General features: G+C 49.2%; 1 protein-coding gene across 1 annotated transcript in view; it reads left to right on the plus strand.

Moving 5' to 3' along the window:
* LOC144162662 (uncharacterized) overlaps positions 1 to 24,474 on the plus strand; it is a 55,745-nt gene extending 31,271 nt beyond the window's left edge. Inside the window, exons 10-16 of the mRNA XM_077693288.1 lie at positions 941 to 1,087; positions 2,603 to 2,719; positions 6,777 to 6,850; positions 6,916 to 7,032; positions 7,708 to 7,823; positions 15,762 to 16,021; positions 23,450 to 24,474. Of these exons, the coding sequence (XP_077549414.1) occupies positions 941 to 1,087; positions 2,603 to 2,719; positions 6,777 to 6,850; positions 6,916 to 7,032; positions 7,708 to 7,823; positions 15,762 to 16,021; positions 23,450 to 23,541 (923 nt within the window). The 3' untranslated portion in view covers positions 23,542 to 24,474. The remainder of the gene's footprint in view (positions 1 to 940; positions 1,088 to 2,602; positions 2,720 to 6,776; positions 6,851 to 6,915; positions 7,033 to 7,707; positions 7,824 to 15,761; positions 16,022 to 23,449) is intronic.
* Positions 24,475 to 24,797: the final 323 nt, after the last annotated feature.

Genomic DNA, 24,797 nt, shown 5'->3' on the forward strand with positions numbered 1-24,797 from the left:
ACACCAGTTCGCATCGTTATCAGTGAAGTGCTTAAAAAGCGTAGTCAGCCATGCGCAGATGGTGAACCTGTTCGTCCCATTGTTAGTTTACTGTTTATAGAAACGCAGCGCCGCCGCCGCTTTCATTTACGCACGAGCACGGCCGTTCTGAAGATTTAGCAAGTCTCCAGTGGTGTAGCTTGTTGTTAGTTTAGACGAAACAACAAAACAGTTCAGTTCCTGCTGTTTTGCATTGCGCTTGCAGTACTATTTCCAGGACTTTCTGAAAAGGGCGGCGTTAGCAACGTCGAACATTGAAGTTGTGTGGCTTGTTGGTAGTTTGGGCGAAGAAACAGTTCATTTCCTGCTATCTTGTAAGTAAATAAAAAAAATGCGCGTAAAGTTGCCCATTCTGTTGTTGCTTTACCCCCCGCCTTCACCCGCCCCCGGTAAGATCTCCCTAATGCCATCCCGGCAAACCTGGCAGGTATGCAAGAGGCTGCAGATAACCACTGTGGGGCATATGGTTGGTGCATATCTTTGGGCATGTGGTTGGCTCGGATAACACCCATGCTACGCTTACTGTGCACAGATGGATTTGTGTTTAGCGGCGTGTGTCTCGAGAAATGGCAAGCTTGGTGTGTGGGCCACCCAAACCAAAGAGTTTTGGAACCGCGGTCACTCGCTCGCCAATACAAGCGGCAACCTGGCCGTTGCATTTTGCTTGGTGTGAGCAGCCTTGATTTATTGATTGCAGGGTTTAACGTGCCAACGCAACGCAGGCGATGAGGCGCGCCGTAGTGAAAAGCTCCGGATTAATTTCGACCACCTGGGGATTTTTAACGTGCGCCGAAATCGCAAACTCGGTGGCGTTTTTGCTTTTCGTCTCCATCGTAAAAGCGGCCGCCGGTGTGAGCAGCCTCATTGAGAATGGGGACGGGGTTGTGATTGTGCGATGCAGCGGCGCGCTTCTACGAGCTGCTGGAGCAGTACCGGCTGTCAACGGAGCAGCTCGTGGAATACAACTACCCCCGGGCGCACCCCACCGAGCCTGGGCGGGCCCTCTTTGGGGGAACAGACAGCAGCCGCCAGTATTCCAAGCCGAACGGTGAGGGTTTTTTTTTTTCCTCTCTCTGTCATCTGCACCCACTGTCATAGTCATCACCACAACCAGCGTTGTTGTAATACCGTACTTACTCGAATCTAGGCCAACCCTTGAAATTCGGAAGTTCAGAAAATAATAATAATAAAAAAAGCATACCTCGAATGTAAGCTGAATAAAAAAAGGCACTGGACTGAGACGAGATCATGCACTTTATTATTACACTTGCTACGCTTGTCGTAGTGTGTTCAATGCTCACTCGTCATTGTCGTCGACATCGAGGGCACCGCTCATCCAACTGTTCTGGTGGGCTCGTACAACGACATTCTTAGGGAAAACTTCCTCGCTCGAAGAGTCTTCCGCTTGAAGATAATGTACAGCGGCAGCTTTCACCCATCAGCCATGCAACACAACATCACGGGGGTGAGCTGCTTCTCGTAGCCTGCAGTTTTGACTTCAACATCTTTTGCACCCCTCTCATTCAGAACGGAGGCCACAGGCATGTCAAAATACACCGGGGTCTCACCGGTGTTAGGGATCTGGCCCAATCTGTACTTATTTTTCAGTCGTTTCCTGATAACAAAGTGCTGGAAGTGCTGATAACGCTACCCGCAGCGCCACCGCCTGGTAGGTGGCAGCACCAGCCTGCGCCGCAGTACTGGAAGGCCGCGCTCTTTGCCAACTGACCTAATCTAAAAACGCAGCATGGCATCATTACGTCAGTGCGGCGGCTCTAACATCCCAGTCTTCCAGCATTTCAAACTGAAACTTCTGTTGCAAGCTCAGTGATGATGGTGTTAGCACTTTCGACGGATGGCCATCTAGTGATGGCCTCTCCAACTTTTTGTAGCCAGTTCAGTAACAAAGGCTGGCCAAGACTCATCAAAAACCAAAATGGCACTGCCCAAGCGGCTTCGGAGTGCCAGGTTGCGACGCATCATATGGGAGCGGACCCACATTTGTGGCGTTACAGCGGGGTTCGCAGTACATTATATCCTATGGGAGCCATGCCGGGACCGATGACAAACAGCGTAACAGCCAGGAAAGCGCAACAGTGAGGAACGTAACAGCGGGGTTCTACTGTATACAGTATTTTGGTATACCAGACTTATTTCATACATATTTTATGCACAAACCTGACTATTGAAGGAACACGTAACGTAGTTTTGGCACTCTCTGGTGTTAGATACCCTTGTGCCAATAAACACAAACATACCAGTACTTCCATGCTGTTCAGAACTGTTTCTGTCGGGGTATGCAGGTGTCTCATTCAACGTTTGTCAAGCGCTGAGGTTCGGAATGTGACGCTCAGTGAGTGCAAATCTATGCACTGAAGTTGTCATCGTCCTTGTCCTGGTGATGTCCTCTGCAGTAGACGAAAGGCGCTCCGCGAAGGCTTCGAACTAGTAGTGCCTCCCCGTTTTTTTTCATCCCATCTGTGCCCCCCATGTCTGCCCCCCCCCCCTCGAAATGGAGAGCCCCTTCCGTGTGCTGAGTGCCGCTGCTGCTGTGTGCCTGCAGAACGGACGGGTCTTCGGTGCAGCCGCTGCGGAGCGACCTTCTCCCTGACGGAGGAGGGCGAGTACAAGCGGGAGGAGGAGTGCGTCCACCACTGGGGACGCCTGTGGAAGAAGCGCAGTGAGCCGCCCCTGCTTCCTCCTCTTCTCTGCTGCTCTCATCGTAGCGTTAGCCATTAGCCATTAGCCGTTAGCGGGGGTGTTCCCCAGTAAGGAAGGGAGAGTGATGAGGTGCTGTTCGGCCTCAGGCCTCCAAGGAAAAAAAACTCTTTGCTGTACCACATTTGCAGATGTGTGTTTTATTATGGGAAAAAAAAAAAAAAAATTGGCTGGGAAGAAATGTGTTTTCTTTTTTTTTTCTTTTTTTTCTTTTTTCATGGGGGAATGTCCTTAGAATGAAAATGTGGAGAGGCTGATAAAAATGTGTTCAAACAGTCGCCATTGTATGTGTGGTGTAAACAATGCAGTAGAAGCTTGGCTCTAGCTTCATTAAAACTGTTTAAGCTGCACGAAACGAGCGTGCTTTCCTACTTGTTGCTGATTTTTAGGGCACAGAGTGTGCACAAGAACATTTGCAGTGCAATGACGTCATGACATTTGTCTGCATCTAGTGTCCACTAGAGCTACTACAGTCTACGCTCGTTACAACAGATTCGGCAACAGCGGACTTTCGGTTACAACAGACCATTTATGTTGGTTTCTTTGGTCCCCATGCATTTTAAATAGAGTCCACTCGACTCATAACGGACCTGGCTAGGGCAGACTATCGGCTACAACAGACTAAATTTTAGGCAAAAATTGTTTAGACTGACCGTGCGTTCCAATTCGCGCACAGCCTGGTAGACAGCCTACGAAGCAGTCTAACTAGACGTCTAAAGGAATAAAATTGGAACGGTGCCACGGTCACAAACGCAACGCCAGCGCAGACGACAGCGTTGTAGCAGACATGTTGAGATGCGCAAGCTGCAAGTATCGTAACCAATATTACCGTTGTTATTACAAACGTTACATAATTTAAAAATAAACAAAGTCATCTTCATCACTAGTAAATTATACTAAATGTATCATTAAACTAAGGAGTGCTTTTGTTCCAAAATTAATACACAAAAAGGTGGCGCTGGCGTAACTTATTAGTTTAGACAGGAAGGTAGCCTGCATCATTGCTGACTTCGATGCTGTCTCCTCGAAGCAGTCTTCGTTGACTGCTTCGTTCGAATTGGAACGGGGCTTAACATGGCGGACTGTCCGCGAAGACGGCAACGAAGCTGTCTAAACAGTAAATTGGAAAGCACCCTGAATGTTTAAGCGAACTTCCGCGGGGACGGCACCCGATATGCATTTTCTTTGTTTAGTTTGGCAAGAAAACTGTCATGTCTGCCAACATTGTTGGCAGCCAGTTCGTTGGCACAGTCAAGCCAAGCCAGTGCCAGTGGGTTTCTTTTTGTGCAACCAGCGGCACGAGCAGCAGGGTAGCTGATTTCACTGTCAGATAAATTGAGCATAATTAACGCTGTCGAACATGGGGAAAAACAGGCCGACATTGCCAGAACTACAGGCCTGTCTAAGCATACGGTCTGCTTGATTGTCAAGAACAAGGTCGCTGCCAATAAACGTGGCTCCGGTGAGATTGAACAACAGCGCTATCGAATACGCAAAGTGGTGCACCTGCAGTCGACTCTGCCCTCGTCACATCTTTTTTATGTAATAAAAAACTCGGGCTCAGTGAAGTTCGGTTTTTATTATTCCCGCGCGGGCATCGTTCCCGTTCCGCTTGGTGAAAAAGGTAAGAAATGCCTCAAGTAGGGGGTTGGTTTGCATCCATTGTGTGCAATCTGCCGGTGGCCGTGCGCAGTCCAACTGGTCTAACTTTCGATTTCACAGCTGTGCTTCATCAGATTGTTTCTTATCAGCTGTTTCAATGACCAGACTAAAATAATAATAAATTAGGAAGCTGCCTTGGGGGAAAATCAGGCAGTAATCCGATTTGTTTGACGAACGGTTTCGAGTGAACTTGCCTCGTCACGAAGGGATTTAAAAAAGCCTAACTAATTCTGGTGGCCACGATTGATTTTTACAGCTGGTTAGTAATTGCTCTTAGTTATATTCTTGCTTTATTTGCTCAGCTTATCATATCGTCTTTACACACTTGACCTTAGGCAGTAGTCCTTTTCCCAAGTGCTGGAATAGGCTTTGGAAATGGTGTTTAGCGATTATTTGCCCTCGCGTGAACACTGTGCAGAGGTGCTGCAGGCGTGTAGAATGAACGGTGTTTGTACTATGTACAGTTAAACCTCGATGTAACGAACTTCAATGTAACGAAACCCTCGATGTAACGAACCACGGAATTTTTCGTAACTTCAAGTGTATGCATACCATGTATTTTCACCCTCTCTGTAACGAAGTCCCGTTTGCCGGAATTTCAATGTAACGAAGTTTCATGGAGAACTAGGCACGAAATTTAAATTGTAGAGGTATATTTTGGGAGACGCAAGCGCCGAAATGGGGTCTCAATAAAACGCGAACGGCAACACTGGCCGCCCAATGCCGCGGATGCAGTGAACCCCTTGCCTACAAACTGTGTGGCGTGCATACACGGCTGGCGCACTGTTTCTGTTTCTGTTGAAGCTTAATCGTCTACGCGGGCATCAGCGTGAACCGCATGGAGCGTTTTCTCCCCGCAAAAACTCAAAACGCGCCCCGCAAGCCACAGGCGCGCTGACACAGCCACGGAGACCACCCGCGCTATGTGGGTAGCTCCAGCGACCGCTTCCAACCGCTCGCTGAAACGCAACTCGAGGGGCAAATGAGAGGGGCCCGCGAGAAAAAAAAAAGTGGATAACGTTGGCGAAATTTTCACAGTAAAACGTCATGCGCGCCGCTTACGAAAGCGCCCATCAAACATCCTCCGCGGGGGTAAGCCTAATCGCCTCTTGCGGGGCCGCCGCCGCCGCATGCCGCCGTTTTGCCCTTCGTTCGAGTTCGCTCATGCTTGTTGGGTTTCATCGTTACAGCAAGCATTTGTGAATCTTTATGAGCCTTGTGCGCGCGTTTTTTTCACACCCGCGTCCGCGTTTGCGCGCCGGCGGCGGCTTCTGCGCCAGGAAGTGACTCGCGCTGCACGCGGCAGTGGGAGGAGTCTGACCAGTTTCGCCAATGGGGAGGCGCGCACCCTACGGCGGGAGCTTCGAAGCGTTCGGGCATGCCGAGGATATTTGATGGGCGCTTTCGTAAGCGGCGCGTATGACGCTTTACAGTGAAAATTTCGCCCACGTTATCCGCTTTTTTTCTCGCATGCCCCTCTCGTTTGCCCCTCGAGTTCCGTTTCAGCGAGCGGAAGCGGTCGCTGGAGCTACTCACATCGCGCGGGTGTCTCCGCGGCTGCGTCAGCGCGCCTGTGGCTTGTGGGGTGCGCTTTTGCGGGGAGAAAACGCTCCATGCGGTTCACTCTGATGCCCGCGTAGACGATTAAGCTCCAATAAAAACAGAAAGAGTGCGCCAGCCGTGTATGCGCGCCACGTTTTCTTTTTGCAGGAAATGCTTCACGGGATGAACACTTCATTAAAACCGCGAATTTCAATGTAGCGAAATTTCAACGTAACGAAGTAAATTGCGAATTTTACCGACTTTGTTACATCGAGGTTTAACTGTATGTGCATTACCAATCAAAGTACCCGCTTTTGCGCTCGTACCCCCCCTGTCGGATACTGCATACTTCGGCTACAGTGGACGTTTTTTTTCCGTATTAAGAGTGTCCATTGTAACGGGCGTAGACTGTACTGGCTGGCAGAGTCAATAGTGTTGGGGCTCGAATTACGACTCCACCATTTCTGGTGCGGCTACTTTTTTAAAAAAATTTCAGCGTCGAAATAGTGGATTGTACGAGGATGGCTCTGGTGCTAGTCAGTGCAACTTGTGAAGTCCGTAGCTGGTTTGAATCAAGTACAGGCTGTCTGACAACAGCTATGGGCAGTTGTGCACAGCACCACGTGTAGACACAGAAACAAAGGAGCGCAGCTGTTGCGTAGAGTCGCCCTCAATACTTCGTATACCCGTATGGTACACCCATATGGTACACCCGTATGGTACACCCGTGGGGCACTCCTGTAAGGTAATGATCGGTGTTCTGTCCGTGAATGTGAATCAACCAGCTCGTTGTTGTTCCTTTTTCTCTGTGCCAGTTGCGGGTGCCCTGGAGAGCCGCTACAGCTGCTGCCAGGGGGATGGCGAATCGGACGGCTGCTGTGTCGGCAAGGTGAGCCCATCTACCCCGCTTGCCCGTGACGTGCTTTTGCTCACTGCCTCCCCCCCGTGTAACAGGGCCACGTGCATGAGGGGCCGGAGCCGAAAGAGCTGACGGGCTTCGTGTCCACCCTGGAAAAGAGCCCGCCGCCTGGCGGAGGCGGTCCCGGGGTGTTCGCACTGGACTGCGAAATGGCAAGTACACCCGCCGACGACACGCCCGTTTGGCAGCACTAAGTTAGGCAGTGCAAGCTCCTACAGCTTTTCAGGTGTGGCAGTGGGAACCGTAGGTTATCTAGAGGAGGGGCTGTCTCTTTCGGAGGTGGAACAGTTTAATGCGTTCACTGTGGGTTAAGGATCCGTGCGTTTGTTGAAGCAGCTGCAGGTTAACTGAACATGGTGTGTTTGAGCCGTTCTGAGTTGGTTTCTCGAGTGGCGCGTCGATTTAGTTCAAAGTTGCTGGAATAGGGAGCGTTGCCGCACTCGGCTGTACTCGGATGACACTAACAAAAGAATATTCGTGCGTGATATTTCCCTCTCTTTGTTTGATCAGTTTATGACAAAGTTGGAAGTGATAGTGGGCAAGAAGGAACCTCCTTAGTGCAAAGGGGTACAGGTTTGGAGGGTGTGAGTTCACTTTTTCAAGATTTGCGAGTACTTTGGTTACAAGTTCGAAGGGCGTGAATTTACCATTTCAAGATTTGCGAGTATTCTTGGAGCCCTTTCGTGTGCTGCTTTTCCGTTTTCTTCTAGCACAAGAGACGTGTTTAAAGTACGATATCATGACCGTTCTACTGCAACTGCTGTAATGTGGTAGTGGGTGCCGTGTGTGTGAGTGCTTCCAGAGTGGCTGTTGCGGTCCTCTTGCAGTGCTACACGACCGAAGGGGTGGAGCTGACGCGGGTGACCGTGGTGGGCTGGGACCGCCAGCCAGTCTACGAGTCACTGGTCAAGCCTCGGGGACGCATCCTGGACTACAACACTCGGTGGGTGGCTCGAATTCTCAGTGCAAGCGCACGACCGCTGCTGCATGCCGCCACTTTGCCCTTCGTTCGAGTTTCTCGCGCTTGTTGGGCTCCAGCGAGTGCGCAGCAAAGCGTTTGTCGTTCTTTATTAGCTTTGCGCGTGCATTTTTCCCACGCCCGCGTACGCGATTGTGCGGCGGTGGCGGCTTCTGCCTCGGACAGAAAGTGACTCGCGCCATGCCCAACAGTGTTTCTGTTCGACTTTACACTTTTGGCTGCCCGGGTCTGCCTGCGGGATCACCAGATCGTCTTCCATTTTCTCTGGTCAAGCAATCTCTGGCTCCCCGCAGGCTGCCAGAACTACCAGGACATTCATGGTCTGGTGACAAGCTGGCTTTAGTCTGGAAGCTAGCAGCCGACACTCTTAGCAGGCGACAAAAGGAGATTGACTCGTGCCGCACGGCGAGTGTCAGCATAACATTGGAGAGTTGTTTGGTTCTTTCGGGTTTTGGGGTCGGAATGGCCTAGTGGTTGAGGCACCAGACTCCTGTTTTGAAGGTTGGTGGTTCGACCCTACAGGGCTTTTTTGTGTGTGTGAGCATCTCGTCGCAAGTTCTTTTTCTTCAGCCAGGATAAGCGACTGTTTATCGCCTTTCTGTGAACCCACACAAAGAGTTCACATCAAGCCTCAGTAGCAAGGCAGCGCACACACTTCCAATCACCAGGGGTAGGTATTTGTATGAACGGCAGTCATGCTGACTCTTCAGTGTCACTTGGACTAGATTGCGCAGCATGAGGTGTTGCCAAACGTGGTGCGGGAGAGCCGCTTGGCTCCCTTGAGGGGACAGGCCGAGGCGCGGGAAATATCGCGGCGAGTGAACGTGCCCCGGCTGCCGGTGTCAAGAAGAGCGCGCAGCAGCAGCTGACCGGTGGTCCCTTCACCCAGGTGCATGCGGCCTGCAGTTATATCGGGGCGAGCAAGGTGGCGCTGACCGACGTGGCTGTGATCGCAGGCGCCGTCCTCAAAACTTGACCGCCGCCAAAGGAAGGAACCTGTCCTTCGCCCAACGGTGCTTCATGCGTAACGCCACAGAGAGACATCAGATGCCGTTGTGAGCACTGAGCGCAAACAAGCCTTATTGCTGTGTGGCACACATGGGCGAAATGGTTCCGCTTGCCTGGCAGCTTGCAGTTTCTTTCTTTTTTTCACCTGCTGTTAAAGGCGCTGCACACTCGGCCAGCTTGTGGTCGCGTGCAGCGCAAAGCTGACAGGACGACCAGCATGGCGTTCGAGGTGCTATCGGCTGCGGCTGACCAACGCCGCAGGCAGGGCCATGGTGGGTGGTGGATCCGGGTTGGAATGTGGTGGCTCTTGGCTGTCAAGGTTGCGGCGCTGCGGAGCACTTGGAGGATCAAACTGCCCATCCTCACGGACTTCTATCTGGATGCGGAGGGAGGAAGTCCAGTATTTTGTTCACTTCCTTGACCTTTTCTGATGAGCTAGCCATCTCGCTCACTTGCCTCACCCTTTCCAATGAGCTTGCTGTTCACTCCGACGAGGATGCTTCCTTGACCCTTTGCCGGTACAAGATCGCGAGGCCGAGTGGCAGGGCCTTCATTAGTACACGGTGGAGGACCACTGCATACTCCATTGCCTCTACTCCCAGACCTTTCAATGCGTTTACACGAAAGCATATATGGTCGTAGAGGTCTCGGAGTTTTTCGACATCTGCTAAGCTCCGCACGGGACAAGGTGAGCAAGCTGTCAATATGGTCCTCAATGAGCAGGTTGGCCCGGCCAAATTTGGCGGTGAGGGTGCTTATCGCCACATCGTAGCTGGCCTTCGCGAGCCGGGTCCCTTCGGTTGCTGCCCATAAAGTAAGTTGTCAAATACTTGAATTTTTCAATTCGATCTAAGGCGGGATTGCTGTGAATGGTGGTGTCGAAATGATCCCAAAATCCTTGCCAGCTCCGCCGGTCGCCCGAAAGCGTCGGGATGTGCAGCTTGGGCAGCACGGCGAAGCGCGTGCTGTTGACAACGGGAGGGACTGCCGGATGACGTGGGGTGGCGCCCGAGGCCTCGTTTGGGCGATCTCCAGTTCCAGAACCCCCAGCGACGACTTGTGAAGTACCCCCGGGCTTTGTGGCAAACTCGACACGCATCCGTATATCCATGTCATGCGAAGAAATCGCATCGGCAAAAAGGATCAGCAAGAGACGAAAAGACGTAAAAAAAAAAACGACGACAAAGAAGAAGACGCAATGCTTGCAACGCCAAGTTCATTGACACCGTCCATGGCGCGGAGTGCTTGCGACCACGCCGGTGGCCGGCTCGCGCCGGCCACCGGCGAATGAGAAGTTGCCAGCGACATCAGCCGGAGGCAGAGTAGAGAGCCGGAGAAGAACAGCGAAGGAGTGGAAGTGTGGAGCGTGACCAGGATGCACGGCGGTCGGACGACTGGATCCATGCCGTGCCCCAAGAGGTCCTCCACAACCGTGGCCTCCAGAACTTCTCCTCCGCAAGGAAGTCGTCTCACCGTGTGTCGGAGAAAGACAGCGGCGCCCCAAGACAGCTGCGTTCGCTACTTGGCAACGGGAGCTGGGATCGTGCTCGACCACCACGGCCATGACATCAGCTGGACCTTGCAACACCGCAACACCACGGCTCTGCTTCTCGGACGTGTGGGACAACTCCGTTCCGACAGCGAACACATATTGTGACCTTTTTCCATTCCCCAGCTTTGACTCTTTCGCGGTTGTTTGAACTCTTTACCGTATTCTATACCGTTTTTTCACCGTTCCTTACTGTTTATTAGTTCCCCGCTGTTCTTTAGTTTATCCCTGTTTGTTGTGTGTGTACCTATTTCAGTTTCGGGTATTATAAAACCTAGTCTCGTTTCCAAAGTTCGTTTCTTGTAATTATTATTGTCCCCCGAACCTGACAATAATTGGCATCCACGGCAGGACGAGGCTAGTTCGTGTGTGTATACTCCTAAACACCCGACATGGAACTTGCAGAGCTAATTGAATTGGGGAAGCGATTGGGATTAAGCGGGGACGAGCTGACAGAGTGGGCACTCGAGGAGCAAAAGCTCTGGCTTGAGGAAATATCTCTAGATCTCGAGGTGGCCAAAGAGCTAGCCGAGATAGAAAAGGAGATCGTCGTAAAACAGAAGGAGCGCGATGAGCACGTGCGAGCGCGCGTGGAAATCGAAAAAGAAACTTTTCAGCTACGGCTACGATTAGTGGAGCTTGAGGGGACGCGAAAGGAGGCGCCTCAGCCAAAGAATGGTAGAGGATTCTGTGAAAAAGCCCAAACTTTCTCACTGCCGAGCTCTAGCGCAGACCAGTTTCTGCTACGTTTTGAAGAGGCGCGAGATGCCAGCCAGGCATGTGAACTTGACGTAACCACAAAACGTCAGGCAGTGCCTCATGCTAAGAGAAACACCAAAACCATTGGAAAAGCGCAGGCAGCGACATCACATTTCACTGTTCCCGCGTCTGCTGCGCTCGAGGTTGATGATATCATTAGAGCTAGTATAGAGGACATCCTGCCTCCGGAGTGTGGCTCTGTAGCGAAAAAGAGTCCTGTCAGAGACGAGACGGTCCCACAGCCCCAGATTTCAGTCCGAAAAGACCAGGTAGTGTCAAAAAGAAAGCGCCCTCCTCTCAAGCTAAGAAGGCACTACTCTAGTCGGGCAAAGAGTCGAAGTTCAAAAACCAAGCCGAAGAACTGTAGTACTGGAAAGAAAAAGAGCTGTATCACGACTCACGAGTGGCTCACGAAATGCAAAAGCCACCAAAAGACACATTGTTCAGTGTTTCCCACGGTCTGTCAGAAAGTTCGCATGTGCGCGGGGACCATACGATTTAAATGGAAACCCCTTGAACAGACGTGTGTAGGTAAGAGGCAAGGAGTGGCACCGTAGCCACTGTCGGAAAAGGGATGAACTATCTGCCTGATTGCCCTTTTGGTTGATGTCTGGTCCGAGATTTCACCTAAATGTCCTGTGTAGTTGGTGTGTTGACTCATTATCGACGGTGATCAGTGTTTTGTGAACTCGTTGTGGAGCTACTCTCCAACATCTCCCGGCACACTGAACATACTGTGAATGGAGAAGCTGTCTCAGGGCCAAATATTTCAATAAGAAACCGGAAAGAGAACCCCAGCAAATGCATGTATACACGGACGCGGCGGGAAAAGGCACCTCGTGGGCTGTCGCGTACTGGACGGTGCTCAACAGATCCTATGCAGAAGGGAACAAACAGTTCAACTCAGCAGAAGAAGCGGAACTATACGCCATTGGCAAGGCTGTTATCCACCTCTCTCAACCAGCCCGTCCCCTAAATATCTATACCGACAACGAGAGGACATGTCGACTCTTAGACTCCGGTCATATATCCCGCTCGGCGGCACACCTGTTCAAGCATATTCAAGGAACTGCGAAGCTGTACTGGATTCCTGGCCACGCCGGGGTACTGGGAAACGAAAAGGCTAATCAGCTTGCCCGAGACGCATACATCCGGGCTCCCAGCAACGGCTGCCAAAGTCCGACCTCTCAGGAGCCAACTCACCCGCAACTTCACCTTAAAGAATACAAAACAGCGAAACGACTACTCCCAGCTCCCCACCCTAACCTAACAAGACAGCAGCAAACCCTATTCCGACAAGCACAAGCCGGAACACTCGGAACACCTGCGAGGCTACATCTCATTAGATATGGCAAAACAACACCCTTACCATCATGTTCACAGTGCAAAATCACAAATACCCAAGACCGCATTCTTTGGCAGTGTCCCCAATACATCCAAATTAGAAAACAATACACTAGAGGGTGGCTGACCTCACCTAGACGAGAAGAGAAGCAACGCGGCCTGATTGACTTCATTCAAGAAGCCGTCAGCAGAAGCCTGGACCGAGGCCTCTGAATCTCGCAGCGCTCCCTACAACTCCTCCTCACTTTCTACCTGTGAATAAAATATTATCCCTCTCTCTCTCTCTCTGTCTCAATCTACAGGGGTAGGCAACGGTTGCTTCCGGAAGCTGTGCCCACACAATTTCCAATCTTCCGAAGTACCAGTCGAAACAACTTCCCCGAGCAGGATGCGCGGGGCAAAAAGCGCACCCGCGGCCCCACCCAGCAATAGAAATGCTAGGATGATGACTCCCTTGCGAGTGCAGAGTTTGAAAAACCCCCACGCTCCTTTCCTGTCGAGAACTTGACCCTACCTTCGGCAGGGTAATCACACTTCGGGAAATCACACGCTGAGTGTTTCGCCCTTCACAGTGGCTTACAGCGTGTGTCGCACTGCGCAGGATAAAGACGAAGTCCGTACATGTACCCTCCCGGACATTAAAAGCGTTTACGAAGCATCTGACATGCTAAAAGAAATCTGCCACTCTCCCCATTCATGACTACCAAATTCTTTTTGGTCACCTAGCTGCACTTCTACACATGACATTGAAAAAGGAAAAAGCATGCCTTTTTGGGAATGGAAGGAGCACCTAAAGCTCAGTTGCCTCACGTACCAGCAGAATCGAAGGCTGAAGAAGCTTTCTTCTAGGCAATCTGAGGACAAGTGCTTGAATTTGTTCACACAGAAAAAAAAAAAAAAAAAAAGAACTAGCAGCGAAAGGCAAGGTCCATTGGGCAAAGAAAGTTGATGGCTTAGAGCCTTTGTACTTTTGAACAAATTATAAGAAATTCACCAGAACTGGGCAGTTGTTATTTGTAACGAGCACGTCGAAAATAAAATGCATGTTGACCGGTTACCAGTCACAAGTTCTCTGATTTGCGCTTCATAAGTGTCAAAGCCAGTCGGCTATGTTCGGCTGTCAAAGCATGCCCAATCGGTAGTAAACTTCTCGATTGTAGTAGTTCTTAAAGGAGCCATGAAGAGAAAACAAAAGTTTGTTTTATTCGAAAGATTAGGTGTTTCATAGTACCCCAAGCGCTTTCCCGGAAGCAAATGATGCTTTATTCACTGATAAATAAGGCAATTTAAGCCAAAATTTTAAATCTCCCGCTAAAATTGAACATTCCGTGACGTGTACAATGGCGTCATAGAGCCGGTCCATGAAACAGATACTTAGTATGTCGACTCCATATAGCACCCACACGCGGGAGTCGATCGAGACGGCGGCCATTTTAAAAATACTAGTAAAACCTAGTGCACCCGCAGCCCTAGTCATGGAATCGCCTGATCCGGAGAACAAAACTCTCGCCGAGGAGCTCGGGCTTGCATTTAACAACCTCACACCACAATAACGCTCAATGCTTCTAAGTGCACGAGCGGCAAGAGTTGTGGGATACGCGGTGGACGGGAAAGCGACCATTCCGCGATAGCCACAACAGACGAACGCCCAGCCGTCGGCACCGCTGCCTCGTCAGCCCCGTCGCGACGGACGAATATAGACTGGTACGTATGTGCCGTATTTTGATTACGGTTAATAATAGTTCAATTTCAGTAGCAGTATCACTTATGCCAGTTGGCCGGTGTCGTGTATGGAAAGCCGTTCGCGCGAGCTCTCTGCTTCGACCAGAAAGATACGAGCGTCAATGCGCGGTGTTTACGGCATTTTTTTCCCCAAGGTCAGAGCGATTTGACGAAGTCGGCAACGAGCGCCAGCATGTTCCAGGAGTGAGCTAACGTAAGGGTCCCTGCCGTAACTGAACAAACTGAAGTTTTCAGTGGTTGTAAACTGGAAACGAGCTCGTAACGACAGCAGCAAACCAACACCATTCGAAACTTACGCGACAACTGGCACTATCTCGTCGCTTCTTGCTGTTCCTTACTCCCCTCGTTTCTATTTTTACCTTTGCTGGTTGGCGATATGACGGCCAACCTCCTGTGAAGGGATTACGATACGAAGCAAGGTCGCGGCTGTGCGTGCTGGAACGGTTCGTTGGCCCCGAAGAGCCTCGAACCCGAAAATTCGTCTGCGCGACGGCGAGATGTCGAGCTCGGCCGGCGCGCTAGTTTCGTACGCATTGGCGCACACGCTTGCGAGTTCGTTCGGACCTTCAACCGTTTACTCCACCGTTCTTTGTCATAAAAAGAATGTGCAGTATGTTTCACGGGCATTTAGCTCGCTATGCAAGCTGTAAGCCCTGCCTAACATGCGTTTGCTTTTGCCGGCCTCCGCCAATCGCAGAGCTTAGCCCATGTGACGGCATAGGTTCTGTTGCGGGAAATGAGCTGGTGGGTCGCATGACCATTCCCGTTTTTCCTAATTATGTAGCTTATTTGAGCGAAGTTTGCGTTATAAGTGGTGTCGTTATGGTTCTAACGAGGCAATCTTTCGAATGAACCAAACTTGTGTTTTCTCTTCATGGCTCCTTTAAGGAATTGCGACATTCATTGCATCTTAATTTGTGCGAGCACGACGAATAGCTATCAGAGAGCCTTTCTCGATGTCGTGCTGTGCGCGAATGCATTCGTACTCCATATTCCGCCGCCGTCGCAGCGAACGTGTAAGCATGTGACAGCGCCATCTGGAATTTCCTCCAACAGCGTCACGCGGGAGTGGGCACGGTTATCACACTTTCCTATTCTATCCACTGTACTATCACTGCAGTCTAAAAAAAAAACAGGCTAGTCTGCAGTCCAGACCGATTTTCTCATACTGGTTCGGTATCATAAGCAAACAATACCTAATTTAATGCTTTCTGATTTGAAAAGCAAGCTTTATTTTATGTGGTTGTGTTATTGAACGAATGTTAAGAAAAGTTTAGTTTTTGTTAGCTTCCCTGTAGGAGGGGTGCTTCTACAACTGGTTCATGCTGAAGTACCCTGAGAAGAATGATAATGGTGGTTAGTGTTTAATGGTGCAAGGCCGGCTAGCGCCCAATAAAAGTTGTCGATGCAGAAATCTTCCAGTGGAGATGAACAACTCGATGCAGAAATCTTCCAGTGGAGATACACAACTCTGAGAAGTGGTGCCGTGGCTGTCGCAGGTTCAGCGGCCTGACGGAGGAAGACCTGGCCGGGGTGCGGACGAGCCTGCGGGAGGTCCAGGCGTCGCTGCTGTCGCTCTTCTCCGCGCGCACCCTGCTGGTGGGCCACAGTCTGGACTCGGACCTGCGCGCCCTGCGCCTGGTGCACGGCCATGTGGTGGACACTTCCGCCGTGTTCCCCCACCGCCGGGGGCTGCCCTACCGGCGCGCCCTGCGCACCCTCATGGCCGAGTTCCTCAACAAGATCATCCAGGACGGAGGTGCGTGGGTGCTGCCTTGGCCACTCGGCTGCACAAGGATGCGGGTTCAATTCCTGGCCGCTTTTCTGATGGAGGCCAAAAGTGTACGAGGTTTCGGCGCATGTTAAAGATGAAGAGCGAGTGTCTTTCAAACGGGACCGCGCGTTTTGCAAGATGAAGGCCAGTTGGACTCATGTACGATAAAATTCAATCTGATATTTGGAGTCAGCGCGCAAGAAACTACATAAACGTGCCTCTAACTCAATTTTTTTGGAAAGCGCTGCAAGCAGCGAGGCGAATTTTAAAACGAAGCTTTAGTGTCCTTACTGATGATGCCAATATGCCTGGCAGGAAAGCCAATTTTCTCTGACAATGATGACGAATATTCGATTGTGGATTAAGTGAAAGAAAAAGAAAAAAAGGTTTCCTGGGGCCGGAATCGAACATGGGTTCCTCGTGTTATGAAGCCAGCATCTATCAGATTGCACCATTTCGACATGGTCGAAGCAAGCACCAAGCAGCAAGTACAATTTCGCGCCGTGCACCCCAAACCCAAACGTTAGGCCTACGGAGTGCACGCCCTAGAGTTGCTATGGGTATCATAGAAAAAAGTGGTGCGTACCTCCAGAAAAGCACATGCTGACAGTGTGGGATTGACCAACCGAAGAATCCATCACTAGAAAGCTTCACGTTCAACCATCATCATCGTTGGACGGAGAGGTGCATGACTATTTCTTTTAGGTCTCAAAGACATGCATTGCTGTAAAACCTCTTTGGCCATTCCATTTCACATTGCATCAGTAAATGGTAAGGTAGAGACATACCGTAAAAACCCGCGTATAATACGAGGTTTTTTTCCTAATTTTACTACGTAAAATTTGTGCCTCGTATTATATGTGGATCCCTAAGTTTTCAGCCGAAAATTTGCATTTCGGTTTCAGCGGAGGATGCCCCATCTTGCGGTGGCGTTAGCTGGCTGCTGCTTCTCTCAGCCCTCGCCATTTTGATTGTTTTGACCACACAAAAGAATCTCGGCACGTTCACCGCAAGTCTATCACGATGTCGGGTGCACGAAAACAGTATTTGGCTGCAATTAAAAGAAAAGATATTTTATGTGCCGAGACCATCAGGAATTGCACCGCAGGACGGCAGTTCGGCGTCACCGAAGGCAGCATTCGTGGGTGGAGAAAGCAACTGGTGCTTGACTGGATAAAGTCTGTGTGGTGTCGGCGGCCTGGAGCATTGTTGTGGATTCCCTTCAGTGCTCGTGTTGGACGCCTTTCGTTGCCACCTGGGCGATCTCGTGAAGAAGTTGTTGCGCGAACCCCGCATCGAACTCATTGTCATTCCAGGAGGAATGACATCCCAGCTGCAACCACTATACATTTGCCTCAACAAGCCTTTCAAAGACTGCATCAGGTCCTGCTACCAAGAGTGGATGAGGTCAGGAGACCCGTAAGTGACAGCTACCGAATGGCTGACGCGGGTTTCTCCAGCGGTGCTTTGTGGCTGGATCGCGGACGCATTTCCCAGCATCCCAGAGGAGCTCCTCAGCTGCTCTTTTAAGAAATGCGCCATGTCGAACGCCCTTGACGGCACTGAGGACGACTTTCTGTGGGAAGACATTTCCGACAAGACGACTTCAGGAGACAGTGCCAGCGAAAACTGACAATGACTGAACGGTAACTGCAGTGGAAATAAATGTTTTCTGTGCACTTTACTTCGTATTATATGCGGATGAAAACTTTTTTTTCTGATTTTGCTGTCCCCGAATTACACCTCGTATTATACGCGGGTCCGTATTATACTCGGGTTTTTACGGTACTTCTTTCTGTGCCTCATGCCGCAGGATTACGGCTTCAAAAGGGAGGAGGGCCACAGTGTCTTGTCACCAGCTCCTTAATTTTAAGCGAAGGCCACGTGGTCGAGTGTGTGTGCACGTGCGTGTGACCATGAGTTTGCCTAGCACACACTCTGCGTTCTGGTGAGCTCCGTCGAAAGAGGTCAAGTGAGGTCCACATCATGTTGACGCAAAGCTTGCTATGCCTCGCCGATGGTGCCAGGCCAAAAGACACAAAAGACAAGCAAAGGCACACTTTGGAGCAAGGAATAACGGCGGCCAAACTGACATCATTCTACTAGACCTAGCGAAAGCATTTGACCGTGTATGTCATAGCAAATTATCAGCCAAACTGGAAAGTGCTATTGGTACTGGAGAAATTTTGGAATGGATGAAAAATTATCTCACTAACAGATCACAGGTTGTTTCATTTTAGTTAGTGGCATCCAAAGCTCTGCCTGTATCATCCGGGGTTCCTCAAGGTTCTGTTCTCGGACCAGTATTATTCCTCATTTACATTAATTATATTACCTCAGACATTGACTGTAATATCAAGTTATTGGCTGACGATTGTATTCTTTACAGAAAAATTACCAGTAACCATGACCACATTCGCCTTAACAAATCTCATAACCAAATAGCCGAGTGGTGTTCTAACTGGCAAATGTCAATTAACATTCATGTCTGTAATCTATGTCTGTAACTAGACGAAAGAATCCATCCGTTTTCACGTACAAAATTAGCGACACCCCATCTGAGCTCAGGTGGGACACCCACATCTTAAACATTGCTGCATCGGCCCTTCGCAAACTATTTTTCCTCAAAAGTTCCTTACGACTGTCACCACCATCTACCAAACTATTCGCTTACACTACGTTTATTCGACTGATTCTTGAATATGCCACTAAAGTGTGGTTCTCGCATACTACTGTGTAGTGAGAACCACATACTGTGGTTCTCACTACACTACAGTTGAACCTCGATATAACGAACCTCGATTTAACGAAATTCGCGATATAACGAATTTTTTCAAGTTTTCTAACAAAATTTTGCTAAATGTATGTATTTTTGTCTCGATTTTACGAAGTAATTTTGTGCGGCACTTTCGATTTAACGAAGTCACGGCAAGAAAGGAAGAACGAAATTCCGGTCGAGGCACGTTTTATTTTGCCTCTCAGGCCCTACATTGAAAAAATTCAGTACTCAAATTGACTCTTGAAGGCTAAAATGAAAGAAAAGCGGTGAAATCTACGGTTAACAACAATTAAAAGCGAAGAACGAAGCTGCACAAACCGCTAGCGGTCATAGACGGTTTAATAGTGCGGCCACTATTTTGACGTCTCCATCGTTGCCTACGCCAGCGCCCTCTATGCTTAGGCTACCGAAGCCTATTTCAAGCTTTTTTTTTCTACGCGTCATTGCTCACGGTGCTGCTGCTCTAGGTTGTACTCACTGATAACCAAATTAATATTTTGTTCGTGCATCGTTAGGTGAGTCTTGTAAGCAGCATGAGCACTCCAAGAGAAAGTAAAGTGTTCCGAACAAGAACCTGAGGAAGTTCGGTGAAACTGACAGCCACCGAAGTGTGATGGATGCCATCGATGTTCTGCGGAGGCACGCAGGTGCACACGAATGTTTAAGACCTTGTTAGCGCTGTCAGCATACGACCGTCACGTAAAGCCCGCCCTGGTCAAGAAACGCCAAGCACTGCTTACGGACTTCTTCACTACGGCTTGAACATCGAGTGCTGGTGGCAATAAATTGCTCTCTTTGAACGTGGTCATCTTCGTTTCACCAGCGTTCATTAGACAGCTGCGGTGCGGAGAAATCAGTTTCGTAAGGGCTCAGTGGGCATAAAAGTAATTGCTTAATCGAATTTGGCCGGAAGAATTTTAATGTAAGCTTTCCGCTTTCCGGAGCACGTAAGCGCTGCTCCACACAGTGAAGCGGTACGCGTGTACTCCGCTCAACTCGCAATCATGGCTTTATCTCGAGTGTTGTGGTTGCATCACGCGCCCATACTGCAGACCCTTTGTACATGAAAAAAGTCTTTCGAAAGTTTCATAGCAGCCTTCCGCTGTTGGCCCGCCGCGCCTAAGCCTACCACTGAATGGACGAAAAGAGGCGTAACTTCGAACGAGCACCTCGGCGGGGTGAAGTTCACGGGACATGGACGCGGGCGCGGGTTCAATTGACTAACAGCGGCATTTAGTAGTGACCGAAATGAAAAAAGAAAAAGTGGAAACCTAGTCTGCTATCATATTTAACGAGGCGTTGCGGAAAAAGCACCGGTTTTACGATGACACATGAACTACCGTCGGCTATCCGAATTCCATTGCCCAAGTGTTGAAACTCTTAATTCACACAATTTTCGCGGCCAGTTTTAGTACAAATTTCGCTTTAATTGGAGAGGTAACTACATAGCAGTTGTTGCCTGGCGAGGGCCAGAGTGTTAAAACCCCAATAAATGGTTAAATGAACTGTAAAATCGAAACCTCGATTTTACGAAATTCTCGATTTAACGAAATTTGCGGCCCCAAGTAGGACTTCGTTATATCGAGGTTTAACTGTAAAACTTATATCATTGCTTTAGAAAATGTGCAGCGAAAAGCTATTAGGCACACTAATTCACCCACCAACCTACTGTCGGCCTCTGGCCTGCATACACTGGCAGTTAGGGCAAGGCAGGCGTGTCTTGAATTTCTGTTCCAGTCGCTTCATAACTCTTTTAAAATTGATGTTCCCAAGTACATTTCACTTTCACTGTCCCGCCGAACGCGACATCAACACGATTACACTTAGCAGAATATTTCTGTCACAATGATACATTTAAATATTCATTTTTCCCGCGTGCGATACATGAATGGAGCCAGTTGGACCCTGACATCACCAGAATCAGTTCATCAGCTGAATTCGCGAAAATAATTGATGCGTTAAGTGGAGACGCGGGTCTTGGAATCCCGAAATTCGTCCAAAAAAACGATTTTTAGAAATTGCCATTTTCGGAAAGTAGAGCTATTTTTCTACCGGTTAGCAAAATATCCAGACCCAGGAGTACGTATTTGAGCCATAATATCAATTTATAGCACCGACGCCCGCTAAAATCGGCCAAGATTCGACGTGAAAATAGCATTTTTTCGACGACTCGCCCCTCGGGTTCTACATGCCCCACAGCGTTTATCTTGGTCTCATTCGAAAGCGCGTCTTTTCGTTTTCAATGCCCCGCCAGAACCACTCCGTTTCGTCCGTCGGTTGCGAGTAAAACCGGGGTAGAAAAAAGAGACGGAACGCGCCGCCCAATTGGCTACTGACTGCACGTGACCACAGGGCGCAACCTCATTGGCTGGGCGCCGTGGGTCGTCTGCTCGGCACTCTCATCCCAGTGCAACGGCTCATGTATTCATCTATGCGAGGACCGGCAAAAGCCCCGCATGGCGTAAAAATAAAGTAAATATGTCTGTCGATAACTGAAAGGAAGAACTAGCAGTATTAAAAGCGCCTGGAGTACGATTTTTTGTGTGTCTGACGACGACTTATCGAGAGAACGGCGCCGAGATGGAGGTAGGCTTAGCGCCTGCGCGGGCTGCCGAGACGATAGCGTAGCGATATGATTACGCCTGCGGGGGAACTAAGTTGCGTCTATCTTTCGATCAGCAGCAAATAGAAAGAAAAGAAATGATATAGTGGAGGATGTCGCATGCCGACGTCGCAAGGGAAGTGTGTTCATTCTGTTACCAACGATGCCGCGGCGGGTCCGCCCGCACTGCGGCGCGCGCTTCCTTGTCGGCAGGTTACCATATAGATGAGCGATTTGGAAATTATAAATGCTCGCACTGAGCACAATGTGCGTTAGTGACGTGATATACGAGTAGATTTGACCGAAAACGTGATTCCCACCTAGCCAAGCACATGCACGTTACAGAACAGTGGCGGGCATTCCGTTACCAGCCCCTTCGCTGCAACTCACTTCGCGCGATGCAAATCCGATTTGATTGCTACAAATGAAGTAGTAACATAACAAAATAAACGTTTACAACTGTGGTGCACGATCGGCACCTCAGCCCTAGTCGCCAAAGAGTGACGGCGCGCTGCCAACAGCATAACAATTGAAGCAACGTTCTGGCTTTGCTTTTGTTCAGTTTTTCTGCCAGGTGCCATCTGTAGACAGAGGATTTCATAATTTTCCCACCAACGGATTTCAGCAAACTTGATATGCTCGTGTTGAGCGAAAAGCGAGCTACATTCTAGAACCTTTCTTTTTTTCAAATGCTCAATAGATAAAACTGTCACTTGTAGTAAAACTTCAACTGCGATTTTCTCAGCTTCCCTTTTTTTGCATATGTGCCTAGCCTTACAGGGGTTTCGAGGTAGTTTTTTTCAAAGGATTTCTACAAGTGTTATACCGTTGAATTCAGGATAAAATGAACTGCATGCTGATGCTATTTTAATTGGCTCATTTTGTCCCAGATAAATGTTGAGTAATAATATGAGCTTCTTAATTTTTCTGAAAACTGTACTTGGCATAATTAGACTAATTTTATCCAATCAACCAGTTTTACAGGAATATAAATAGCATCAGCATGCATGGCAGGTCTTAAGCTACACATCCATACCATTTATTTTTTAAAAAATTGAATAAAAAGTTCCTTAAAGGCCCGTAAGAAATTACTTAATTAGGCGCCAGTGTTTTCTTTATAACTCAAAAAATAATTATACCACTTGAAAACTAATTACATATTTGAAATGAGGAAGAGAAAACACATATGCACAGTGATTTTCATTATCACAGTCCAATTAATAAAAAAGTTCATTTCAAGACCCACGTCTCCCCTTAAGTGAAAGCTAACACCAAACTGTTTTTCCAGTGAACTCGGTTGTGGGCTGATGCATGTGATGTTTATTATCCTCCGAAAATTATCTCACTAAAAAGTGTATTTTTTTCGCACCCTTGTCTCATTACATGTGTTCCGCCTTAGTTTTCCTTAGTTCTCGGGAAGTACTGCAATGTACTGTAATGAAAGATTTGCGTTTTCATTGTTTTTTTTTTTTCTCTTTTTTCTCTTTTAAAGTGTCTTAGCCGTTGTAATGTTTTATCTTTTATGCTTCTTTTGATATCTTGTGTTGAATATGTTAGAACTATACAATTCATGCCGGTGGTTTTACGCAAAATGGAAAGTTTGTTGCGAGTAATCGTCATCAAGTGACGAACGTTTGTTTTATGGGCCTCATTCTTATCTTCGTTCCCTGTAACCACTGTGGCATATCAGTGCATTGTATTTGTTGTGCCCAGCTGCAATGCTCTCAAGCTGAGAGTGGCAGTATTGGAAGTAAATAAATGAATAAAAGTGACCCTGGAAAACAACGCCTCCCGTTGTCGGAATCAAAACCGGGGTCCCTTGCTTTAAAAGCCAGTGTCTTAGCCAGTGTCTTAGCCAGTGTTTAAAAGCCAGTGCGCCACTCCCTCACGGTGGAAGCAGTCTGGACTTTGACTCGGGTTTCATGGGAAGAAGCTTCGCGTTTTAACCGTCCTTGTCGTTAGATGAAAGGGGCTCTGGATTTTTTTTTTACGGCAGAACTTTGTACCAGCGTGTTGGGCTCTGTCGTTGCAGTGGACGGCCATGACAGCCAGGAGGACGCGGCGGCCTGCATGGAGCTCATGCTGTGGAGGGTGCGCGAAGACCTCAAGAAGGGCGTGCGATGACAGAGATGCCTGCACCAAGGAAGCACTCTCGCTCTTACCCAAGCATTTTGCAGACAAGTGCTACAAACAAGTGGCGTCAACTCGACTGGACCCAACCGATGCTGTCCGCTTGGATGTTGCGGCGGTGGTTTGTGATGTACTCTGTTCTCTGCACTCGCAAACCAGTGCTTTGGGGGGGGAGAGCAGAAATTACTTCGAGAAGCGTAGCAGAGGCTAAGAGCAACGCCGCGAAAGTGCGCGGATGGGTGAGAAATAAGGCCCGAACGGAGGATCGCTGAAGAGTCCCGGTCGGGTAAAACATGCAGCATTCTGCTCTGGGCATGAAGGCATGAGTTGCGCTGCAAAGCATTGCAGATACCTTAGCAAGTCTCCTAGGTTTTCCAAGGACGAGTTTGTCTGATGCGACTCGAAAAGCAGAGCAGTTGAAGAAAGTTGCTTACAGTCGCGCAAAGCCTCGTTTCCTGTGAGCTTGTTTGACGATAGGTGGCTTACTGACATTGCACAGTGTTGCACATTGAACGATGCACAGGGGCGAGGGACTTGAAAAACGAGCCCCTGCAGATCGCCGGTCTTCTAAAATGTCGCTGAGCACAGCTGTTCAATGCATTCTTGGGGGGACAACTGCTTCCAGGAGAAGCCACCGGGGAGGGGCGCCAGCAGTGGATAGATTTCACTCATTGCACGAGTGCTGGCCACTCGACACAAGCAGCAGTTGGCATCGAAGCCAGCGCTTGAATCTCGTCACCATCATTTGTCGTACTGCTGTTTCTTCGTTTGTAGTGTGGGAGTGAGTTCGACTCCCTAAGTTAATGTTTGAACGTGTGCACGTTGCCGTGAGTTGTTGGCTAACCACCTCTGCTCCCATTTTTATGTTTTTTCTAAACTGTGAGAACCACAACAGCCTTCCCTCAATAAATGTTTTGAAAGCTGCAACAGCTGTCGGAAAAGTTTTTTTGGTGTGGCTTCCGTTGTTGAGGCTAACACTGCAACTTTTAAAGACGATAGTTTTTCGTACACTATTTAAACATGAAAATTTGGTCTGCATCTCGGTCTGTCTGTCTGCCCCTCGAGTCAGCCACCTGGCCTAAAGATAGAACTCTTTTACCCCCGAATTCATAGACCTATCTTAAACTTAAGCAGCGAGCGTACTTCATGAAGTCCGCTCCAAGACAGCAGGCGGCTTGAACGGGTCTAAGACGACCTTCGCGTTTCATAGACGTTGGAGCGAGCTTGCTTCATCAAGTCAGGGGGCGACT

The sequence above is a fragment of the Haemaphysalis longicornis genome, unplaced genomic scaffold, assembly GCF_048455015.1.
Source record: "Haemaphysalis longicornis isolate Haplotype H1 unplaced genomic scaffold, Haemaphysalis longicornis Haplotype H1 scaffold_12, whole genome shotgun sequence".
In the NCBI taxonomy this organism is placed as follows: Eukaryota; Metazoa; Arthropoda; class Arachnida; order Ixodida; family Ixodidae; genus Haemaphysalis; species Haemaphysalis longicornis.